Here is a 17,452-nt window from a genome sequence, read left to right on the forward strand (position 1 = left end):
CATAATAGAAAAACATATACATACATTTATTGAAAAACTTGGTAAGTTCTCTTGAGAGGAAAAAGCAGGTGTTGATTGTTTTTCATATAGTGGCCATTTAAAGATTGAATGGACCCCCACCCTTACCAGTTAAAACCCTTGATATTTAAAGTGCCAACTCCAGACACTCGGGGAAATGAGATCGCTTATTTTTAGTGGGTTAAAGATCCACAGAAGTCAATAAAGCGGGTAATTCATCGGGACCAAGTAGGACTAACACAGGCACCATTGTCAATATTTTGCTTTACAGAGGAAATTCTGGTGATAGTGTTTCAAGTTGATCCCATAATCCCAAGCTGTCCAGTTAAAACGGTGAAGAAATCTGAGAGTGAAGCACATTGTCCGGGTGCTTGGAGTGTTTATTGGTACAGGGAATCAGGTGTTGACTGCAGAGATTAAAATCAGTCCTCGCGTAAAAGGATATTTCTGGAAATTATTTCAAACTATATATATAAATAGTAGACCTGTTTCAAGAAAATTAAGGAAGATTCAGAATACACGCTAGGATTGTGCTGCAGTGATTTTCAGATGACATCTTTCTTTTTTCCCTTTTACTTTTAAATTACAGTACTTCTTGACATCAGGAAAGAAATTTCTTTGACTTGTAAATTGGATGATTTAGATTTAATACCCTTTTTAGCAGCAGTAAGGATTGACTTTACAAGGATTTTGTGATTGTGTCTTTATTTAGTGAGTTTTCTTCCAATTACAGGAACAAATAACTAAAGCTGTTAGTGTTGTGTTCATTGTTAACTGGGAACAATTTCCCTGATTCTTTGAAACAAGGACCAGATTCTGCTTCCAGCTAAGAATTCAATTCTCTAAGACCAGCATTGTTCTGATGTCGACTTTAGTTTTGTCTCACTTTGCTGTTAGCCAACGATAAACTCAACTAATTAAGTCGATTTTATTGTTCTTAGTCAATAACTGTTTATTGGTTTTCACCATAGTGCAAATAGTTTTATCAGAGAAAACAAATTTCATAAGAGCCTAAAGACTTCTCATTTCGTCTTGTGTAAATTTGTCTATCCTTAAACAATTTGTGCTTGGATAGATGATAAAATGCTATGTACACATTTTTCATTGATTTTGGGGGGTAAAAAGTGACATTGTTCGGTGCATCTGTTTGATGTCCTGGAATTATGGGTAAACCTTTCGAAGAATTTGGGTCCAAGTAAAAATAAAGTCGTCTTGCTGATCGGCAACTGGAATTTATAAATCTACAAAACAGGACTCCTGTGGCTAAAGAATTAAGTGACAATTGGAAAACTGGATCTTCTATAGATGTGATGTGTGATAAAGACAGAGTAAAGTGTGTACAATTTTAAAGTTTTGGGAGTTTATTATCTACGCTTGGTCCTCCTTGTGTTCGTTGTTTGTTGTGAATGAAAAGAATGTGGCACTATAGGATGTACCGGGAGAAAAGACTGAACCGATCCTCCAAATAGTGAGTCACGCAGTCAGTTGATTTGTTCAGGACCCAAAAGTACCTGAAATCTCTCTTAACACTCCAATTTATAGTCACTTTAATTTACAGCCAGTTCTCTGCATAAGGTTTACCGTCACTCTGCATAAGGTGTACCGCCAGAACTGTCAGAAATTCTCTAAAATAATTACCGGGACTCTGTAATTTTTTTTACCTTAATAAGTTATGTCTGTATACCAATAGATTGTCAGGAATTTCTTGAAATTCACCACCAGTTCTATGAGAAAATATATATCTTAAAATCTATTCTTAGTTTATGTACCGGTATTTTCCTGTCATATTTCCTGTTATGAAAAATCTTCCTAAATCTAAATTAATTAAAAACTTCCATACTTGTAGAAGACAGGAATTATACAATGTATTTAATTTAATGATTTTTCTCAGATTTAAATCTGTCATCTTTGTAAATGTTACCAATTAACTACAACTAGACAAAAGTTAAATGTATTTTGTGTGAAAGTGATAGTTGTCAGTCAAGATCAAAAATGAATTTTTTATGACCATGACCATTATTTTTCACATTCACACCCGAATTATTTTTCTGCAGTTTCAAACGTAATAACTTAATTTGGTTTAAAGAGCTCGTCTTTTAGTTCTGTATGTCCCCCTTGATGCTAGTATTTTTGACTGAAATTGTACTTGTAGCCTGATTTTGTTTCATAGATCATTTCCCTCCCTTACATTTTAAAGATATTTTTTATTTATAGATTTGAGGACATCATACACTGTAATTTGTTTGTAGTTTTGAGGAAACCCTTTATTATTTTTTACGTATATTAAATTGATAGTTTTACATCATTACTTCCCAGTCAAACTTCACAAGATTGTCTTTTATTCCGCTACTGATATTTTTGGCGTATATTTTATTTTGTAGCTTTGAGGACATCACGTCTCTGTCGGACTCCACGAGTTTGTCGGAGATTTCCCTGGACGGGAACCCGATCACCCAGGAACAGTATTACAAGCAGATCGTGCTGCGTCACATGCAGCAGTTAAAGCAGCTCGACATGAAGCGAGTCACGGTAAGCAGGTCAAAGGTCACCCTACAGATGGTCCAGGAGTTCTCTCCCTTTTACTAGAATTAGGAACTCACTCATTTTTAAGAGGTAATATTTTGATCCTTTAGCATAGGTCTCTAAATACTCTACCATTTATTGGAATAAATTACTGAGTTGAGAGGGTATGTGATCTATAGGTCTATTTTAGAACTCTAATTCACTGATTTAAATTTCTGGATGAACTTTAGATCTATGATCAAAACATGATTAGTGAAATAGTTACAGATTTGATATGCATTAATGTGTTTTCTAAGTCTTACTTAGGAATTGCTAGTACTACTCTGTCATTCTTCATGGTCATCAATAGTGCCTACATCAACTAGTCATGTTGTGTACCCCTTACCTTACTCAGAACCAACCTGTGTCACAAGGGGGATGTGTATAAGTGTTCTTATAGTAGACTGTAGTCTTGGACAATTTTATTGTGTATTTTGATCAGCTCCTGTGGGTGTATATAAATTTGATGACAAACACTTCTAAGGGAATTACAGAATAGGAATTACAGAGTTTAATTATAGAATAGGAATTACAGAGTTTAAATTTTCTAATCATGGACCCGCTGGGGGCATACCATAATTACAAGTATTATAGATGAGCTTGCTCACTGTGTTTCAGCACCAGATTAACACCCAGATTCTGCCTAAGATCATGGCCTCCAAGCCTAGCGATGCGACAGCGCGCAGACTTGTTGCGCAACGCCCTCTGTCCTCTAGTCAGTCCAGTCTCCTACAGCTAAAGGGGCGTGTCCTCAATCTGAATGTCCTGGTACCATTTGTGCGTGATCGCTTTATTCTGATCTTTCTGCCTGTCACCGAGCATTCACTGCTCAGTACAAATACTAACGGAAGCAGATAGCCTTATATAACTCTTATTATGTACTTCAGGCAGGAGAGTACGCTTTTAAATTTCAGGGAAGCAAGAACGTTGTAATGTTAGATATTGGGTGTTAAGAGTCGAATTATCAACGAAAACTTTGATAACATGCCACTTATACAGTAGCTAAATATGCCCACTTGGAAGGGTAACAGGCATGGGAAGACAAAGGGGGCAATAAAAATGATTTTCAAGATAAAATATTTAGAATTGATGTAACCTGCCATAATGTTTGGAGAACCTGAATATTTAAGCTATTTTAAAATTCAGCTGGTCCAGAATTGTTGTCCCTCACTCAGGCTTTTTTTTAACATTTGATAAGAATTGTTTGTCCTTACCAATAAGAATAAGTTTATTGGAAGGCAACTTTAAAAAAAAGGGATTGAGTAGTTCCTAATACATGTATATGTCATGAGCAATTTATTAAGGGAGCTAGAATGAGTCGGATGGGGAATTTCAATATTTGTAAGATTACTAAATCTTCCTTTTCCTTAGTGAATTACTGTACTTTGATTAGATGTGAAATGAGATATTATGTATATATTTTGAATTTACTTGTTTGAGTGCCAGTATATATTTTGAATTTACTTGTTTGAGTGCCTGTAAAACTATCTTCCACTAATTTCACATTTCACCACAGTGCCAACCATAAACATTCAATTCTCACTGCCTTTGAATATAGCGATATATATATAGCCCCTATCTTAGCAGTTAGCTTATTAAAAAAAATATATGCATTGATTTTGCAACCTAAATGCAGATGATTAATTTGTCTAACGGATTTTAAAGTTACAAGAGAATGACATGTTTGAAAGGAGATCTAAGGCTTCCTCCATTTACATGAATTTGAGAAGCCTTGACATGTGTACACAGAATTAGGCAAACTGTGATTTACATAATCATTGATCAGCCGATTTATTCGGACATTTTGTATGGAGCTGTCAGTAGATTAGCATTACATCATCATGAGAGGAGAAGACTTGGGTCTTAATCTGGGGGTTATTTCTGTCTGCAGGAGGAGGAGCGAAGGATCGCCCTGGTGATGGCTCGCAAAGAAGAGGAGAAGAAGAGGGAGTCCAACAAGACCAACATAATGAAGGTTAGAAATGACCCGCTACTGTCCCTATTATTTGTTGTCTGTCTGTCATCTTGTAATTATATGGAAACCCCCTCTATACACTCCCTGTAGTGTGTATTACAAGAAGCGATTCAATGCTTGGATTAGTACTGTTGCTACTCATTCTATTGTCACATAATCTTCTACAAATCTTTTTTTTTCTCTGTATATTGTGAAATTTAAAAAAAAATTTCATTGAATTTAAAGGTCAATTGAAAACTTATTGATGTATGCAGAGTTATCTCTCTTTGCTTGTAATCTTGTTAATTTGTCATTGTTTTATGTGTAGTGTATCATTGACAAAACGCTGAACTGTACAGTTTGTTTATATTTCCGCTCAGATGGTACAGACGCCCGAGCGCCCGCCACCAGGGGTATCTATATTTAGACACGTTTCTATAGCCTCTCCTCTCCTCTGACATGATTAGCTTAGACCAACTCCGCCTCCTCGTGCTAACCAATCAAGCTTCAGTTTACAACATTAATAGAATCTAAAAAGCAAAAAAATATAATAAATAATGGAAGCATGGTGCGGAAGCTTTGTGTATTAATTGTAATAGCCTAAATTAGAATACGCAGGAACTGTATTTTTTTTAATTCATATATTAATTATAAACAAATGTTTGGCGAATTATAAAATTTATTGATTTTACAAAACATTAATTAAATTAACCAATTTAAGGCGATTATAGAGGTAGTTTTTATAGTAACTCACAGATATGATGCATTTATTCAACTATTTATTGATTACATAATCACAACATTAAGAATTTCTTTTTTCAAATCTTAGAAATTATATGCAATTGTTATCTTGATTTAAATGGATAACAATGAATTGGTTAGTTTCTTTCACATGGACTTCTAGGCTTTGCATTGCCGTTCATTTGGTGGCCTTTTGTCCCGAATTTTGTTTCATTGATGTTGTAATGGTGAAGGTGTGCACATGCAATGTAAACAAAGTAAACAATCAATTATTAATCTAATTTTAGTACATATGTAATGTACTATAATGCTGATCTTATTAGTGTAAAACAAATATATGCAAATGATTCAAAATTATTCTCATCAATTTCATTTTCAGATATGTCTTTCTTTTGAAATTAGATAACTATATAGGCTCAACATTCTATGTGAAATCAATCAGTAAACATATTGTTTACCGACTTTAAAGTTTTACTTACTACAAATTAAAGTTCATATGTAGATAGAGTATACTGTTAAAACAACAAACTTCTAACGAACTTGTGAAGTCTAAACCCTGGATCTGACATTATATAAATAGTGCCTGTTTGGGAGGGTAACAGTTGAAATTGACACCCCGAGAAAACCATTGTCAACCGACGCGAAGCGGAGGTTGACAATGGTTTTCGAGGGGTGTCAATTTCAACTGTTATCCTCCCAAACAGGCACTATTTATTTTGTTATACTGAATGTCTTAATTTTAAGAAAATTTTACTGCTTTGATATAGGAGTAACGTGAATTCTACAGCGAACCGTACGCGCATAATTTTCGCGCATGTAACATTTTTTAATGTTACCCGTTGCTAAGTGCGTTGCTACCGCTGAGGGTAATAGAAAATATTATTAACTGCGTCTTAACCAATCAGATTTCAGTATTTAACATGAAAGTATAACAATATATTAAAGTAACAGTGAGTTTTCTACATATCCACTAATCTCGAGTTGATGTCTGTTTGATTTGTGTTGTTTCGCCCTCTGATTGGTTCTCCGTTGGGTGTGGGTTTGTTATTGAGTAGAAATCTGTTGATTTTGATTGAAATAGAAATAAATTCTCTTTTTGTCTAAATCTGAGAAAATTGATTATGTGTTTGGTGTACTAAACTGTTGAGAGTTTTATTGATACTACTGAGTCGTTAGTTTCTGTACTGTTCTGTGACCGTGTAAAGTACTTAATACTTGGATCCAGAGTCCTGATCAATCGACTGATGTTTCTTATAAGCAGGAAAAGAAGCGACTTGCCATCAACAACGCCAAGCGACAGTGGGAGGTCAATCAGGGGTCAATGATCAGTCGGACGGGGAAACTGGTCAAGATGCCGGAACTCTACGCCAACCACGTGGGCTCAGTGGCAAACTCTGACATCATCTCACCATCCAATGAGGACAGTCTGGAGGTGGAGTCCATACAAAGGTAGGCAGGAATCTTACCTGTCAGTGCCACAGGTGTTATAATCTTAACATAGGTAGGAAGACACCTTACCTGTTTGTTAAATGTATTGGTAAAGTTAAAAAAATCCGATGAGTGAAGTTCTGGTACTAGAGTTATTTAAGGACTATCTGTTGACTTATTAAACAGGTGTTGACTCTCTGATGTCAGAAGACATAACATAAAAACATAAGTTGTGTGTTACAGTGAGTCCAAGCAGAGTAGCCGACATGGTTCTCGCCCCAGCAGTGCTCAGAGCGCCCTCGACGATTCCAGACCCCGCACAGCCAACAAAGTACAGCAATTCAAGTCCGAGTCCCAGAAAGTGGGCCAGATTAAGGAGACTGTCATATTTGGGTAGGATAGCATTTAAACTTTTTACATATTTTTTGTTGGCTTGGAGGGAGGGGGGGGGGGCTTGAATATAGATATTGCCCCTGTGAATTTGATAATGTGACCAAGCTTTTCCAAGTGACATCATTTATCTAAAGAACAAGCAAAAACAGTTAGTGGGGTAGAGGGTTTTGATGGAGTTGATGCTACATTGACTCTCACCCAGACCAGCCCTTGAGTGATGCTTCAGTTGCATTTTACCCAGTTATGGTTTATGTAGAAGTGAGAGAATTTTATGTTCTAGGAGTTGTGTTCCCTAACAGAGAAATGAAGTACCTTAATTTTTACTTAACCAAGAAAATATATTTAGTGTGAACAGGACTGTGTGATTAGCTGTCATGTCCTTGATAAGACTTGTATTTTATCAGGAAATAAAAGGGACAGAAAACAAAGCAAATAAATGGTCTGAATATAAAATTAAGGGAGATTTATTTATCTTTGTCAATCTGTAGCCAGACATTATTCCATGGCTCAACTCATTTCTGCCTGAATCCAATAATAAAACAGTTAGTCTGTGTACTTTGTGATGAGCTGGATTATCCACAAGGCAATCAGCCTCAATAATTAATGGCAGTAAACAATGGATGTCTCCAGTCGGATACTTCCTTGAAGTGTAGTCAGGCTTTACGTAGAGTCGTAGTGTTCAGTGCATCATCAAGGGCGCACGGCCCTGCATCTAACAGTCCTACACTCAAGCTACTGAATTCAGTGGTTGTGGCTTAACAGGAAGCCAGGGTATGGAGATAGCCAGGGGGGGTAGGGCCGGGGACAGGAGGGGCAAGAAATCCCTCCTGATGTGTATTTACCTGAAGACCAGGTGATCATCGCTAATTAACCTACTGAACACCTGTCGTTGATTACATATTGTGTATCAGATTTTATTGATTTTATCAGCTGAAGTGATGGAAGCTCTCTTTTTGCCGTATTGTCTTTCATCATCAGAGAGTTTTTTAGATGACTGAGCTCTATGGGTCTATATTTGTAGGAACCAGGGGCAGTATGCCTCTGACCTCAATAACCTGGCCGACCTTGAGGGGGACAGCCTGACCATGTATGGGCCCCAGTCCCTGGAGGCACTGGATCGGAACTGGGGGGTACAGGCCGCGGGGGCAGTCACCCATGTCTTGTTCAAGTTCATCGACTTTGACGAGATCGCTAAACACTTGCACAAAATCAGGACTCGCTTCCCTGGGGTACAGGTAAGAACTAGTTTATTTACAGTAAAGGTTTAACCATTTTATGAGTTTGTCAATGAGTACAGGCAAGTTCTACTGAACTAGTCATTGACTTGTAAGTCTTTATTTACTGAAAACATTTTATGTATTTTATCATCTTTGTATGGGATTAAGGAGGACCTGCCCGACTCCTCTCAGTTGTAGATATGTCAGCTCTTCATTTAGTTTCTGACTCTCAGATCTTGAACTCGGCCATAGAATCCACTTATTTCAGAATCACGATGACATCATGACTACAGATATACATTTTGGAGCACTTTAAGATATTCTTTGGTAAAAAATATTTACCCTCAATAATACACGGGAATGATTCTGAAAGTCTTCTACTAGTGATACTCAATGTACAATTTAAACATATATTCAATGCACTTGTTATATTTGATATTCTCTAGTGTGGGGCTTAGAAAATCCATGTTGGAATCATTTGGGTGATTAATTTATTTCCATAACGGATCTTTTCTGTCACTTTAATGACTTGAGTAACTTCTACCAAATAATCTTCCATACACACCACTGAACATCACTTCATTGAACACAGATCTAGATTGTTATCTCCGATCCTAAAGATTTGTAAATATTTCACCCGGAGCGGGAGCTAATTATAGGGAACTCAGATTAATCAGGGGCTGAATCCTTTAATTCTCAATGAAAGTTAGGCAGTTAATGTTGATTGGAATCGAGTCTTCACACCCTGGTTTGTTCCTGCTACTTAACTCACTGGTAAATCCCCACCAACAATCCATGCATGCTTTATGCCTTAATCCTTTAATTCTTCGAGATTTGCCTCGGTCTTATTCTCCCCCATATATGGCTGTCCTGAGTTGGATTACAGTGGAACTCTGCCTTAGATTCCCAGGGTTCATATTACGATCCCCAAGGGTTGATTTGATTAAATCACAACAACTGATTCTGTCAATGAGGGACCCAAATAGTACCTCTCTGTGGTGAAATAAATTTGTCGTTTTTTTTTTGCGATGGATTCAGCGACGACCATGTGTTTGGATTACAGTGTTTTATCCGGACGATTTGGACAGTTTCTGTATTGTTGGTTAGTATATATATCCACTGCTTGAGTTTGATGTAATGAATTATGGGAATCCTTATCTAAGATCATTCTGTGTATATCTACAGATTGTGAATGCTTGATTACAGTTCCAAATTAGAGGTTTGTGGTTGTAACATGTCATGTGTTTCAGACTGGTAAAGACCCTGGTATCAAAATAGTTCTTGGTACCCAGTGTTCATGGAATAGTTTTATGATTATTTTAGTTGGAGTGATATAATTCTGATTCTAGGTATATTTATATAGATTTAGTTACTGTGTGATAGTCTGTCAGTGATTGGAGTGTTATGTCTTTAGTATGTTATTCTTATTCTGTTGTGAACAAAGTTCTCTATATAACATTAGTTAATACCTGGTTCTTTTTGTTTGATATCTATCTATTCCAGAGAATTTAATGATACCATATTGATGTTGAGATTTTGAATCTTATAGTAGCATTGGAAGACAGTTGGTAATTTAATCAGGCAGTGGGTTTGAAATTGTTGACTTGAATGTTTAGTTCATGATATTAAATGACTCTGCCTGAAAATTGAGTGAGTTTAATTAAGTGTGTGGGCGTCAAAACAAAATTTGCTGGATGAATGATTGGGCGTTTGAAAAAAAACAACAAATAAGTTGATCGTACATCAAGGTTATTAAAGATTGGGATTAAAGTTTCATGTAAGACGACTGGGTCTTGCAGGACACAAATTGATCAATCAATAGTCTTAATTCACTTTGCTAATTTAATATTTGCTGTAGGCTGAGCTGTTTATTTTGTGATTTTCATGGCGTTACATGTATTTATTTCTAGTTTATAATTAGGAATCTACATTATTTCTTATTATTGTAGATAAACTGACTCTTAATGAGGATAATAATTTCTCTTGTTCATTTAGGAATCTACATTATTTCTTGTGATTGTAGACCATCACATTCAGTTCTACCAACATCCGCTCCCTGGTTCAGATAAACGCGCTCTCTGGGGTTAGGAGACTGGATAATCTGAACATTGACCTGGACGGCAATCCAATCACCAAGTTCACCTTGTGGCGCATGTACATCATCTTCAGACTGGCGCACTTTGCTCTGAAGAAAATCAACGATGTCGAGGTACAAACAATGCATCTGTGTCTGCTGTACAATCCTTATCTTAAGGGAGTACTTAAATTTCACAATTCTGTCAGTTTGTAACAAATTGCATACACAATACTTTGTTATAATTTTATATAGATAAAAAAATATAAGCAATATTATAAAAGTTTGCAAGGGAGTTTTTCTCCATTTTACGCGAATGTGAGTTCCTCAGATTTAATGAGGAATCTACAGTAACGGGTGTGCTTTCTAGGTCCATGGGCCTTGTGTTTCACTCCTGATGCAAAAATATAATGTGAATCACATACCTCCTGTGGGACATATCTATGCTGTCAGAGTTTATAAACACTCAGAGATTTAAAGTAGGAATTTGATTGTCATATTAAATCCTAAAAGAAAATAAAATGTGACAGGCTTTAGGTTTTGAAAATGATTGTCTGTTGTGAACTTGTGGGGCCTGTTGTTTCAATGATTATCACTTTAAACATTTAAAAAAAATAATGGCATAATTAAGTAGGTGGGGAAGGGAAACGTTTTATCAATTCTGCTTAACTAATGTTTGCCAACTGTTCCAAATCCAATTGCAAGTTTGACTTTTTTTCTCTCTAGATATCAGCGGCAGATATTGTTAATGCAGAAAAGTTATTTGGACCGGTGTCTCACATTACAACCTCGCAGCTCCCCCAGTCACGGCTGCTGTCACTCATCGGCGAGACAAGGTATTTATGACTTCATCGCTTTAGAACAGGTGTCATGGTTGTGACATCAAAGCTGTAAAACTAGTGTCATATGGTTGTGATATCATGCCCACACAACAGGTGTCATATCATGTGACATTAAGCCCCAACAACAGGTTTCATATCATGTGACATTATGTCCACACAACAGGTTTCATATCATGTGACATTTAGCCCACACAACAGGTGTCATATCATTTGACATCACATCCACACAACAGGTGTCATATCATGTGACATTTTACCCACACATCAGGTTTCATATCATGTGACATCTTACCCACACAACAGGTGTCATATCATGTGACATCTTGTCCACACAACAGGTATCATATCCTTTGACATCATGTCCACACAACAGGTGTCATATCATGTGACATCTTACCCACACAACAGGTGTCATATCATGTGACATCATGTCCACACAACAGGTTCCATATCATGTGACATCTCACTGATACTAATTCCTTTAAAATGTTATTATAAGACATGTTTTAATAAAATACATCAATTTTATAGAGTTCGAGGAAAACACATGTAGCGTATAGTGGTTTAAATCTATAACGTCATGGAAAAGTATATGATGTCACACCTTTATGACGTCATAGTATACAGACAGAGCAATTGTGATTATAGTTCCTCCGTATGGACTTACAGTGTAAAAGAACAATGCATATGCAAATATATGATAATATTTGCATATCCATTGTTCTTTCCCACTGTAAGTCCATTCGGAGGAACTGCAATTATTTTTCTATAATTGCAATTGCAATTGCACTGTGTATATTAAGATGTCATAGAAGCGTGACGTCATATACTTTTCCATGATGTTATAGATTTAAACCACTATACGATACATATGTTTTTCTCTTACTCCATAAAATTGATGATTTATGATTAAAACATGTCATAATAACATTTTAAAGGAATAACTGTTTTAACATATCATTGATTCTGTTAACAAATCTAATATGTGAATTAAAAAAATACATTGCAGTCTGAATGTTTATTTTTGATGCAATAGCTAAATATCAAGTGGTAAAATGCAATAGAAGTAATAAGCAACAATTATTTAGTGAACATGGCGTTATGAATAGCAACTGCTCTGTTGGCTAGCGCGCATCATGGAAAATATGCCAGCAGAGCAATTGCTATTCATAACGCCATGTTCACTAAATAACGTTGTTTATTTCTTAAATGTGTCATCACATAAACATCTGGTATATGAAATTCAATGTGAATCACACCAATACAACATGTGTCATATCATGTGATATTGCATCAATAATACATGTTTCATACATTCTTACAGCATATGTCATATCATAAATTGTGACAGCCCACTAAATGGGTGTCATATCATGTTCACATCTTCTCTTCCACAATCACACACAGGATTTATAAATTGTGGCATCATTTCTGATAAAGGTGTGAATTATCTACTCTTAATAAAACCACATACAAATCTGTTTGATTTACTAGTATCCATTATACACCAACATCTGTCTTTTACCTATAGAAATAAGTTCAGGTTAGAAGTGTTATGGAATATTCCATTCCTTTTCTGTTTGTAAGAAAATATTACTAGACATGTACCACCAAAAGACTCAGATTACCACTATAACTTTACTGAAGGTTAACATATACTTGTGCTATAGACAGGGACAAAAAATACTTAAGCATATTTTAATCCTAGGTGCTGAGGTTGTGGTCATGTGTGAACTTATATCCAATATTTCATTGGTTGTTGAACAAGATTGCCCTGGTTACTGTTGGTGTCACCATTTGTGTTAAGTGACGTCTGTTTAAACAAGTAATACAAATAGGAACATCTCTGAAACCTTCAGGGTGGTCGAAGTCAGCACATTTGAAACAGAATTTCATTCAACCAAAAAACCAGTTGTCTAGTTGTAAAGAGACTTTGATTTCAGGTACCTCATGAACACATTGTCACATTGTACCAGGTTTTACAAGAACTTTTAGGAGAACCTTTCTGCTTTTATTGTGTCTTTTTTAACAAATGTTTGAAGCATCTTGTCATGATATAAAAACTGGTATTTCATTTGCTTATCTAAAAAATACAGGTGTTACATGAAGACAATTTTGATTCCTCTGCTGAAAGCTTAAGATATAAAAATCAATTGAGTATTGATTAAAAAAGAAAGTTTTTGGTAATAAGGTTTTCTGTATCAGACTTTGGCAGGCAAGATAAATGACATTGTTTGCCCTGAGCTTCGTGTTATTTTTTGACTGCGTGGTTCACGCTGGGCATTAATCAGGGAAAAAAGCATTCTGGGACATCTATCACAGATAGGGAGCACTTAGTAAGCCCTGCCTCTCATGCACACAAAAAGACCCGATTATTACAGTAACACCTCCTTATCAGAAAGCGAATATGTGTAATTACCAGGAAAAATTAATGAGCTCTTGTGCTGCTGTCAAGCTGGAATCTTTTTTATATAAGTGTAACAATAATAAAACATTTAATTTCAATGTTTATTTTACCAAGTTGATCACAAAACACAATGATATTTAAATGAATTGGATTATAAGTATCTAAGTTTTTGGTCCACTTTGTGAAGTCATGTGATATCATTAAAATACGGGAAGAATACATTAGAGGTGCTAAATGTTCTTGTACAATCCGAGGAGTAACAATGGGTTTTTTCCCATTAACACACGGCTTGTCTGGCGATGTTTATACAGAGTGCAATAAGTCTACACACAATTACCAAAGTGCCAAGCAGTTGAAAATTTTTAAATACCCTATGAACAAACTGTAGATACTTATATGCAAAAGCGATCAGCAACTGTGTAAGAAGGCGGTTTGTTGGGCAATTGTTCTGATCTAATGGAATCCCATGGCCGAGTGTGGAGTCATCCCGGGACCCTTTGATTGGTAATCCCACGGACCGCAGATAACCGCGTCGATTACGAGTTATCACAACAGAGCGCTGGGTATGATAACATTGAGATCGGAGAGAGATAGCATTTCAGCAGAGCTCGTCTCTGTGTGAGCGGGGCCGATCTGTCACTTGTGTTCTGTGTAACACTGGGGTCTATCCAAGACACCAGACCACAATCTACTGACACTGCAGACTTCTACAGAACCAAACCAGCATTTGTTTGTTGGAGTTCGCAGTTCTTTGAACAATTCAACACCTAAACAATGGAGAATGGATAGGCTTGATGCAGCTCCTTTTGTCGGAGGACTTGGGGTTTTGTGGGAGGACTCGATGTTTTGTGTAGAATTTTAGCTTTGCCAGATACTTTGATGGCCTTTTCTGTCTTGTGTTTTTCTGTTCTGAAGAACGAATTTTGTTCTATGTTGATTTTTAAAGAAGTGATTTGTTACTTCTCAGCAAGACTATAGATCAGACTTGTGTTCTGTGTGGGATAAGAGCGATTGTGTGAACTTCTCACTCTTAGCAAAGGATTTGTAAGATTCACAATGAAATTTGTTAAATCAGAAGATAATGTTGTGATTGGATTGAGCAGATATTTACCCCGATGTCGGCTGATAAAGAAAGAATGCGTCCCCCCGATGATTTGATGTTCATCAAGATGAATGTGGGGTTCCTTCCCAAGCGTGGCTCTCCTCCAGAAGAGGTAGTGAGTCACAAGAAAATGGGGTCGCCCCTCGCCAACATTGCCGCCATCAACAGCACAAAGATGGAGATTAAAGCCAAACCGAGGCTACGGAGGAGCTGGTCGGTGACCCCAACCCTGGGTCACTCCTCCCCCACCCTCAGGAGTACGATCTGTAGTGGGTACAGCTTTGGGCGGCCCAAACTGAGTCGGAACGTGTGGGGGCATTCCCCTGAGCCAACCCAGTTACAGAACTTCGAGTCTCTGGCTGAGATGAAGGTCTCATTGAAACTGATAGAGGTTCACACACAGCCACTGGCTCCGGCGGTCGAGAGGACTGAAAAACCTCGGGTGTAAGTTACAGGGGGCATCAGTTGTCTTTGGGGGATTCTTTTCTCCTTGTCAAGATAAAATTATTTTAACATTAAGACTTAAATTATTTCAAAATTTTGTAAAAATGACACCATTTGAGTCAAATGCTGCAAGAAAATTTTGACAGCATCGTTGAAAGTTATTGAAACAATTAATATTTGCTTAATATTAATAATAGATAGAGCCAACCATGTTATAAGAAAAAATAATATTGCAAAAAAAACATTTTCAATATGGTAACAGTGCAGAATGTGACACCTTGGTTCCATTGTAACATTTCTCAGTCAATACACAGCGGGGTCTGCGGGGCTTTAAACTGTTTAAATGGCCCTGATATAGCTCTAAGCTTACAGTTCCGTGTACATCAGATAGTGCCTCTGGAGAAATAAATGGGCAGGCCTTTGTGTTACAATTAATGATCTATCTAAACATCATGAATTTAATTTGCAGATCCATAAAACACATTTTAAAACAATTTTATTAAAAATGTGCAAGAATTTAGTCATGATAAAAAGTAGTGGAATATTTAGAAACAAGAGTTTTACCAGTTTAATTGACTTGTTATCTCTAGAATTGTTTAATATTACATTGATTAGTTCAAGAACTAATTTGTTTTTTACTCATTTAATAAAGTGTCACATAGATTTTCTGACCTAAATAGCTAATGATCAGAAAATCCATTTCTTATGATTTAGGTTTAACATGAAAAGCATTGTAGAGAATGTTTGTGTTAAAGCACTAGATGATCTGTGTGATAGGAAGACTTGGATCAGTTGTACCCATTTGTCACGCTGGTTCTGGGTGAGGCCAACAGCTGAGGGTCGTCTTTGATTACAAACATTCCTTTCTCGTTGTTTTGTTGTCAGCTAAGTGACATATCCAGGACTTGATGATTGTAAAATTTTAAAATGTCCACAATGAATGCTTATTTTCATTTCAAAACAATTACATAATACACTTTAATGTTAACCTCCTCTCCCTAGATCACATGACTGGTTCCCCATCCTAGTTATCTCCCTTGTAGACTATTGTTATGATAAGTAATAAGCTGAGTTGTTTCCCTTTTTTCTTGTCTTTCAAGATCAGTTGTATTTATAGGCATTGCCTGACACTGAATGTTGACATCAATTATCAGCAGTTACCTACTTAAAGTACCCTATGTTTAAATTCTCTATGCACATCCTTCAGGTTGCCCTCTGTTTTATTTTGTCATATACCTTTTTTTCAATTCAATATTGGTTTGCAAGCAAGATGTATATGAGTATATCACTATATACATTCTCTCTCTCTCTCTCTCTCTCTCTCTCTCTCTCTCTCTCTCTCTCTCTCTCTCTCTCTCTCTCTCTCTCTCATAAAAATTGACTCCTGTCTTTAATTGGGTTTCAGTGAGTTTTTATCAAATTGCCCTAATAGTGAATGTTTTGGTGAAACTTATCAGTTGTTTCCATACAATTTGGTTGTTGATGTCTCTATACCAGAAAATTTATGAATATTGGAATGTTGTCACAGAAAATTTTCTAGTAGAGTCTCCTTTAACCTAAAAGCATAGATCTCTGGATTTTTGTGGGGTGTTTTTTTTTTTTAGTACAAAAATGTTTAACAATAATATTCTCATTTAAAATTTGATTCATGAATTGAATTCAAAAATTATAATAAAGGAAAATATCAAAGATTACTTTCACTTTTGAACTGAGACCCCCAAAAAAGCAGTTAGCTGAGATATGTGACTCTACTCTAGTTGGTACTTGTATAATATTTTTTCAATAGTAAGATTTAGTTATGACTTTTTTTTCTAATCATGACATTTTTTTACTGCTATACAGGAGGAAGCAGCTGCTGGCAATGAGTGAGGACAAGTCCAAGAAAATTCTGGAGGGAAAACTGGACAAAGCTCAGGGCGAGTTTGTTGGGCGATCGGGACTCACCTACCAAACCAAGGAATCGGTGGCCTCAAAGTCACAGGTACGTTGGTGGCAGGGTCAGGTGACAAACAGGGCTTGTCTTTGTGTTATCCTTGTTATTCCCTTGCACAACTTGTTACAAAGAGGAAACTATTGTATCATTTTTATTCGTTGGGTCAATGTTCGTGGGTAGCCATCATTATTCTGGTTTGTTGGGACGTAATTTCGTTGGTAGTAAAATCAGTATTATTTTGATAAATATTAAACAAATGATTGTGCATAGGTTCATGGGGATGTAAATTCATAGGCAAGTTTACAAACAAAAGCCATGTACATTGTTCCCCCACAAA

General features: G+C 36.3%; 1 protein-coding gene across 12 annotated transcripts in view; it reads left to right on the forward strand.

Moving 5' to 3' along the window:
* Positions 1-17,452, forward strand: part of LOC128177777 (leucine-rich repeat-containing protein 49-like) — a 43,413-nt gene that overhangs the window by 24,794 nt on the left and 1,167 nt on the right. For 9 of the 12 annotated variants that reach the window (XM_052844633.1, XM_052844635.1, XM_052844639.1 and 6 more), the window contains 9 exons: positions 2,400-2,547; positions 4,472-4,555; positions 4,915-4,947; positions 6,534-6,724; positions 6,947-7,096; positions 8,118-8,331; positions 10,337-10,522; positions 11,114-11,223; positions 17,025-17,163. In XM_052844633.1, coding sequence (XP_052700593.1) covers positions 2,400-2,547; positions 4,472-4,555; positions 4,915-4,947; positions 6,534-6,724; positions 6,947-7,096; positions 8,118-8,331; positions 10,337-10,522; positions 11,114-11,223; positions 17,025-17,163 — 1,255 coding nt within the window. The remainder of the gene's footprint in view (positions 1-2,399; positions 2,548-4,471; positions 4,556-4,914; positions 4,948-6,533; positions 6,725-6,946; positions 7,097-8,117; positions 8,332-10,336; positions 10,523-11,113; positions 11,224-17,024; positions 17,164-17,452) is intronic. The other 3 variants (XM_052844634.1, XM_052844636.1, XM_052844637.1) reach the window with 3 other exon arrangements.

The sequence above is a fragment of the Crassostrea angulata genome, chromosome 3, assembly GCF_025612915.1.
Source record: "Crassostrea angulata isolate pt1a10 chromosome 3, ASM2561291v2, whole genome shotgun sequence".
NCBI classification, from domain to species: Eukaryota; Metazoa; Mollusca; class Bivalvia; order Ostreida; family Ostreidae; genus Magallana; species Magallana angulata.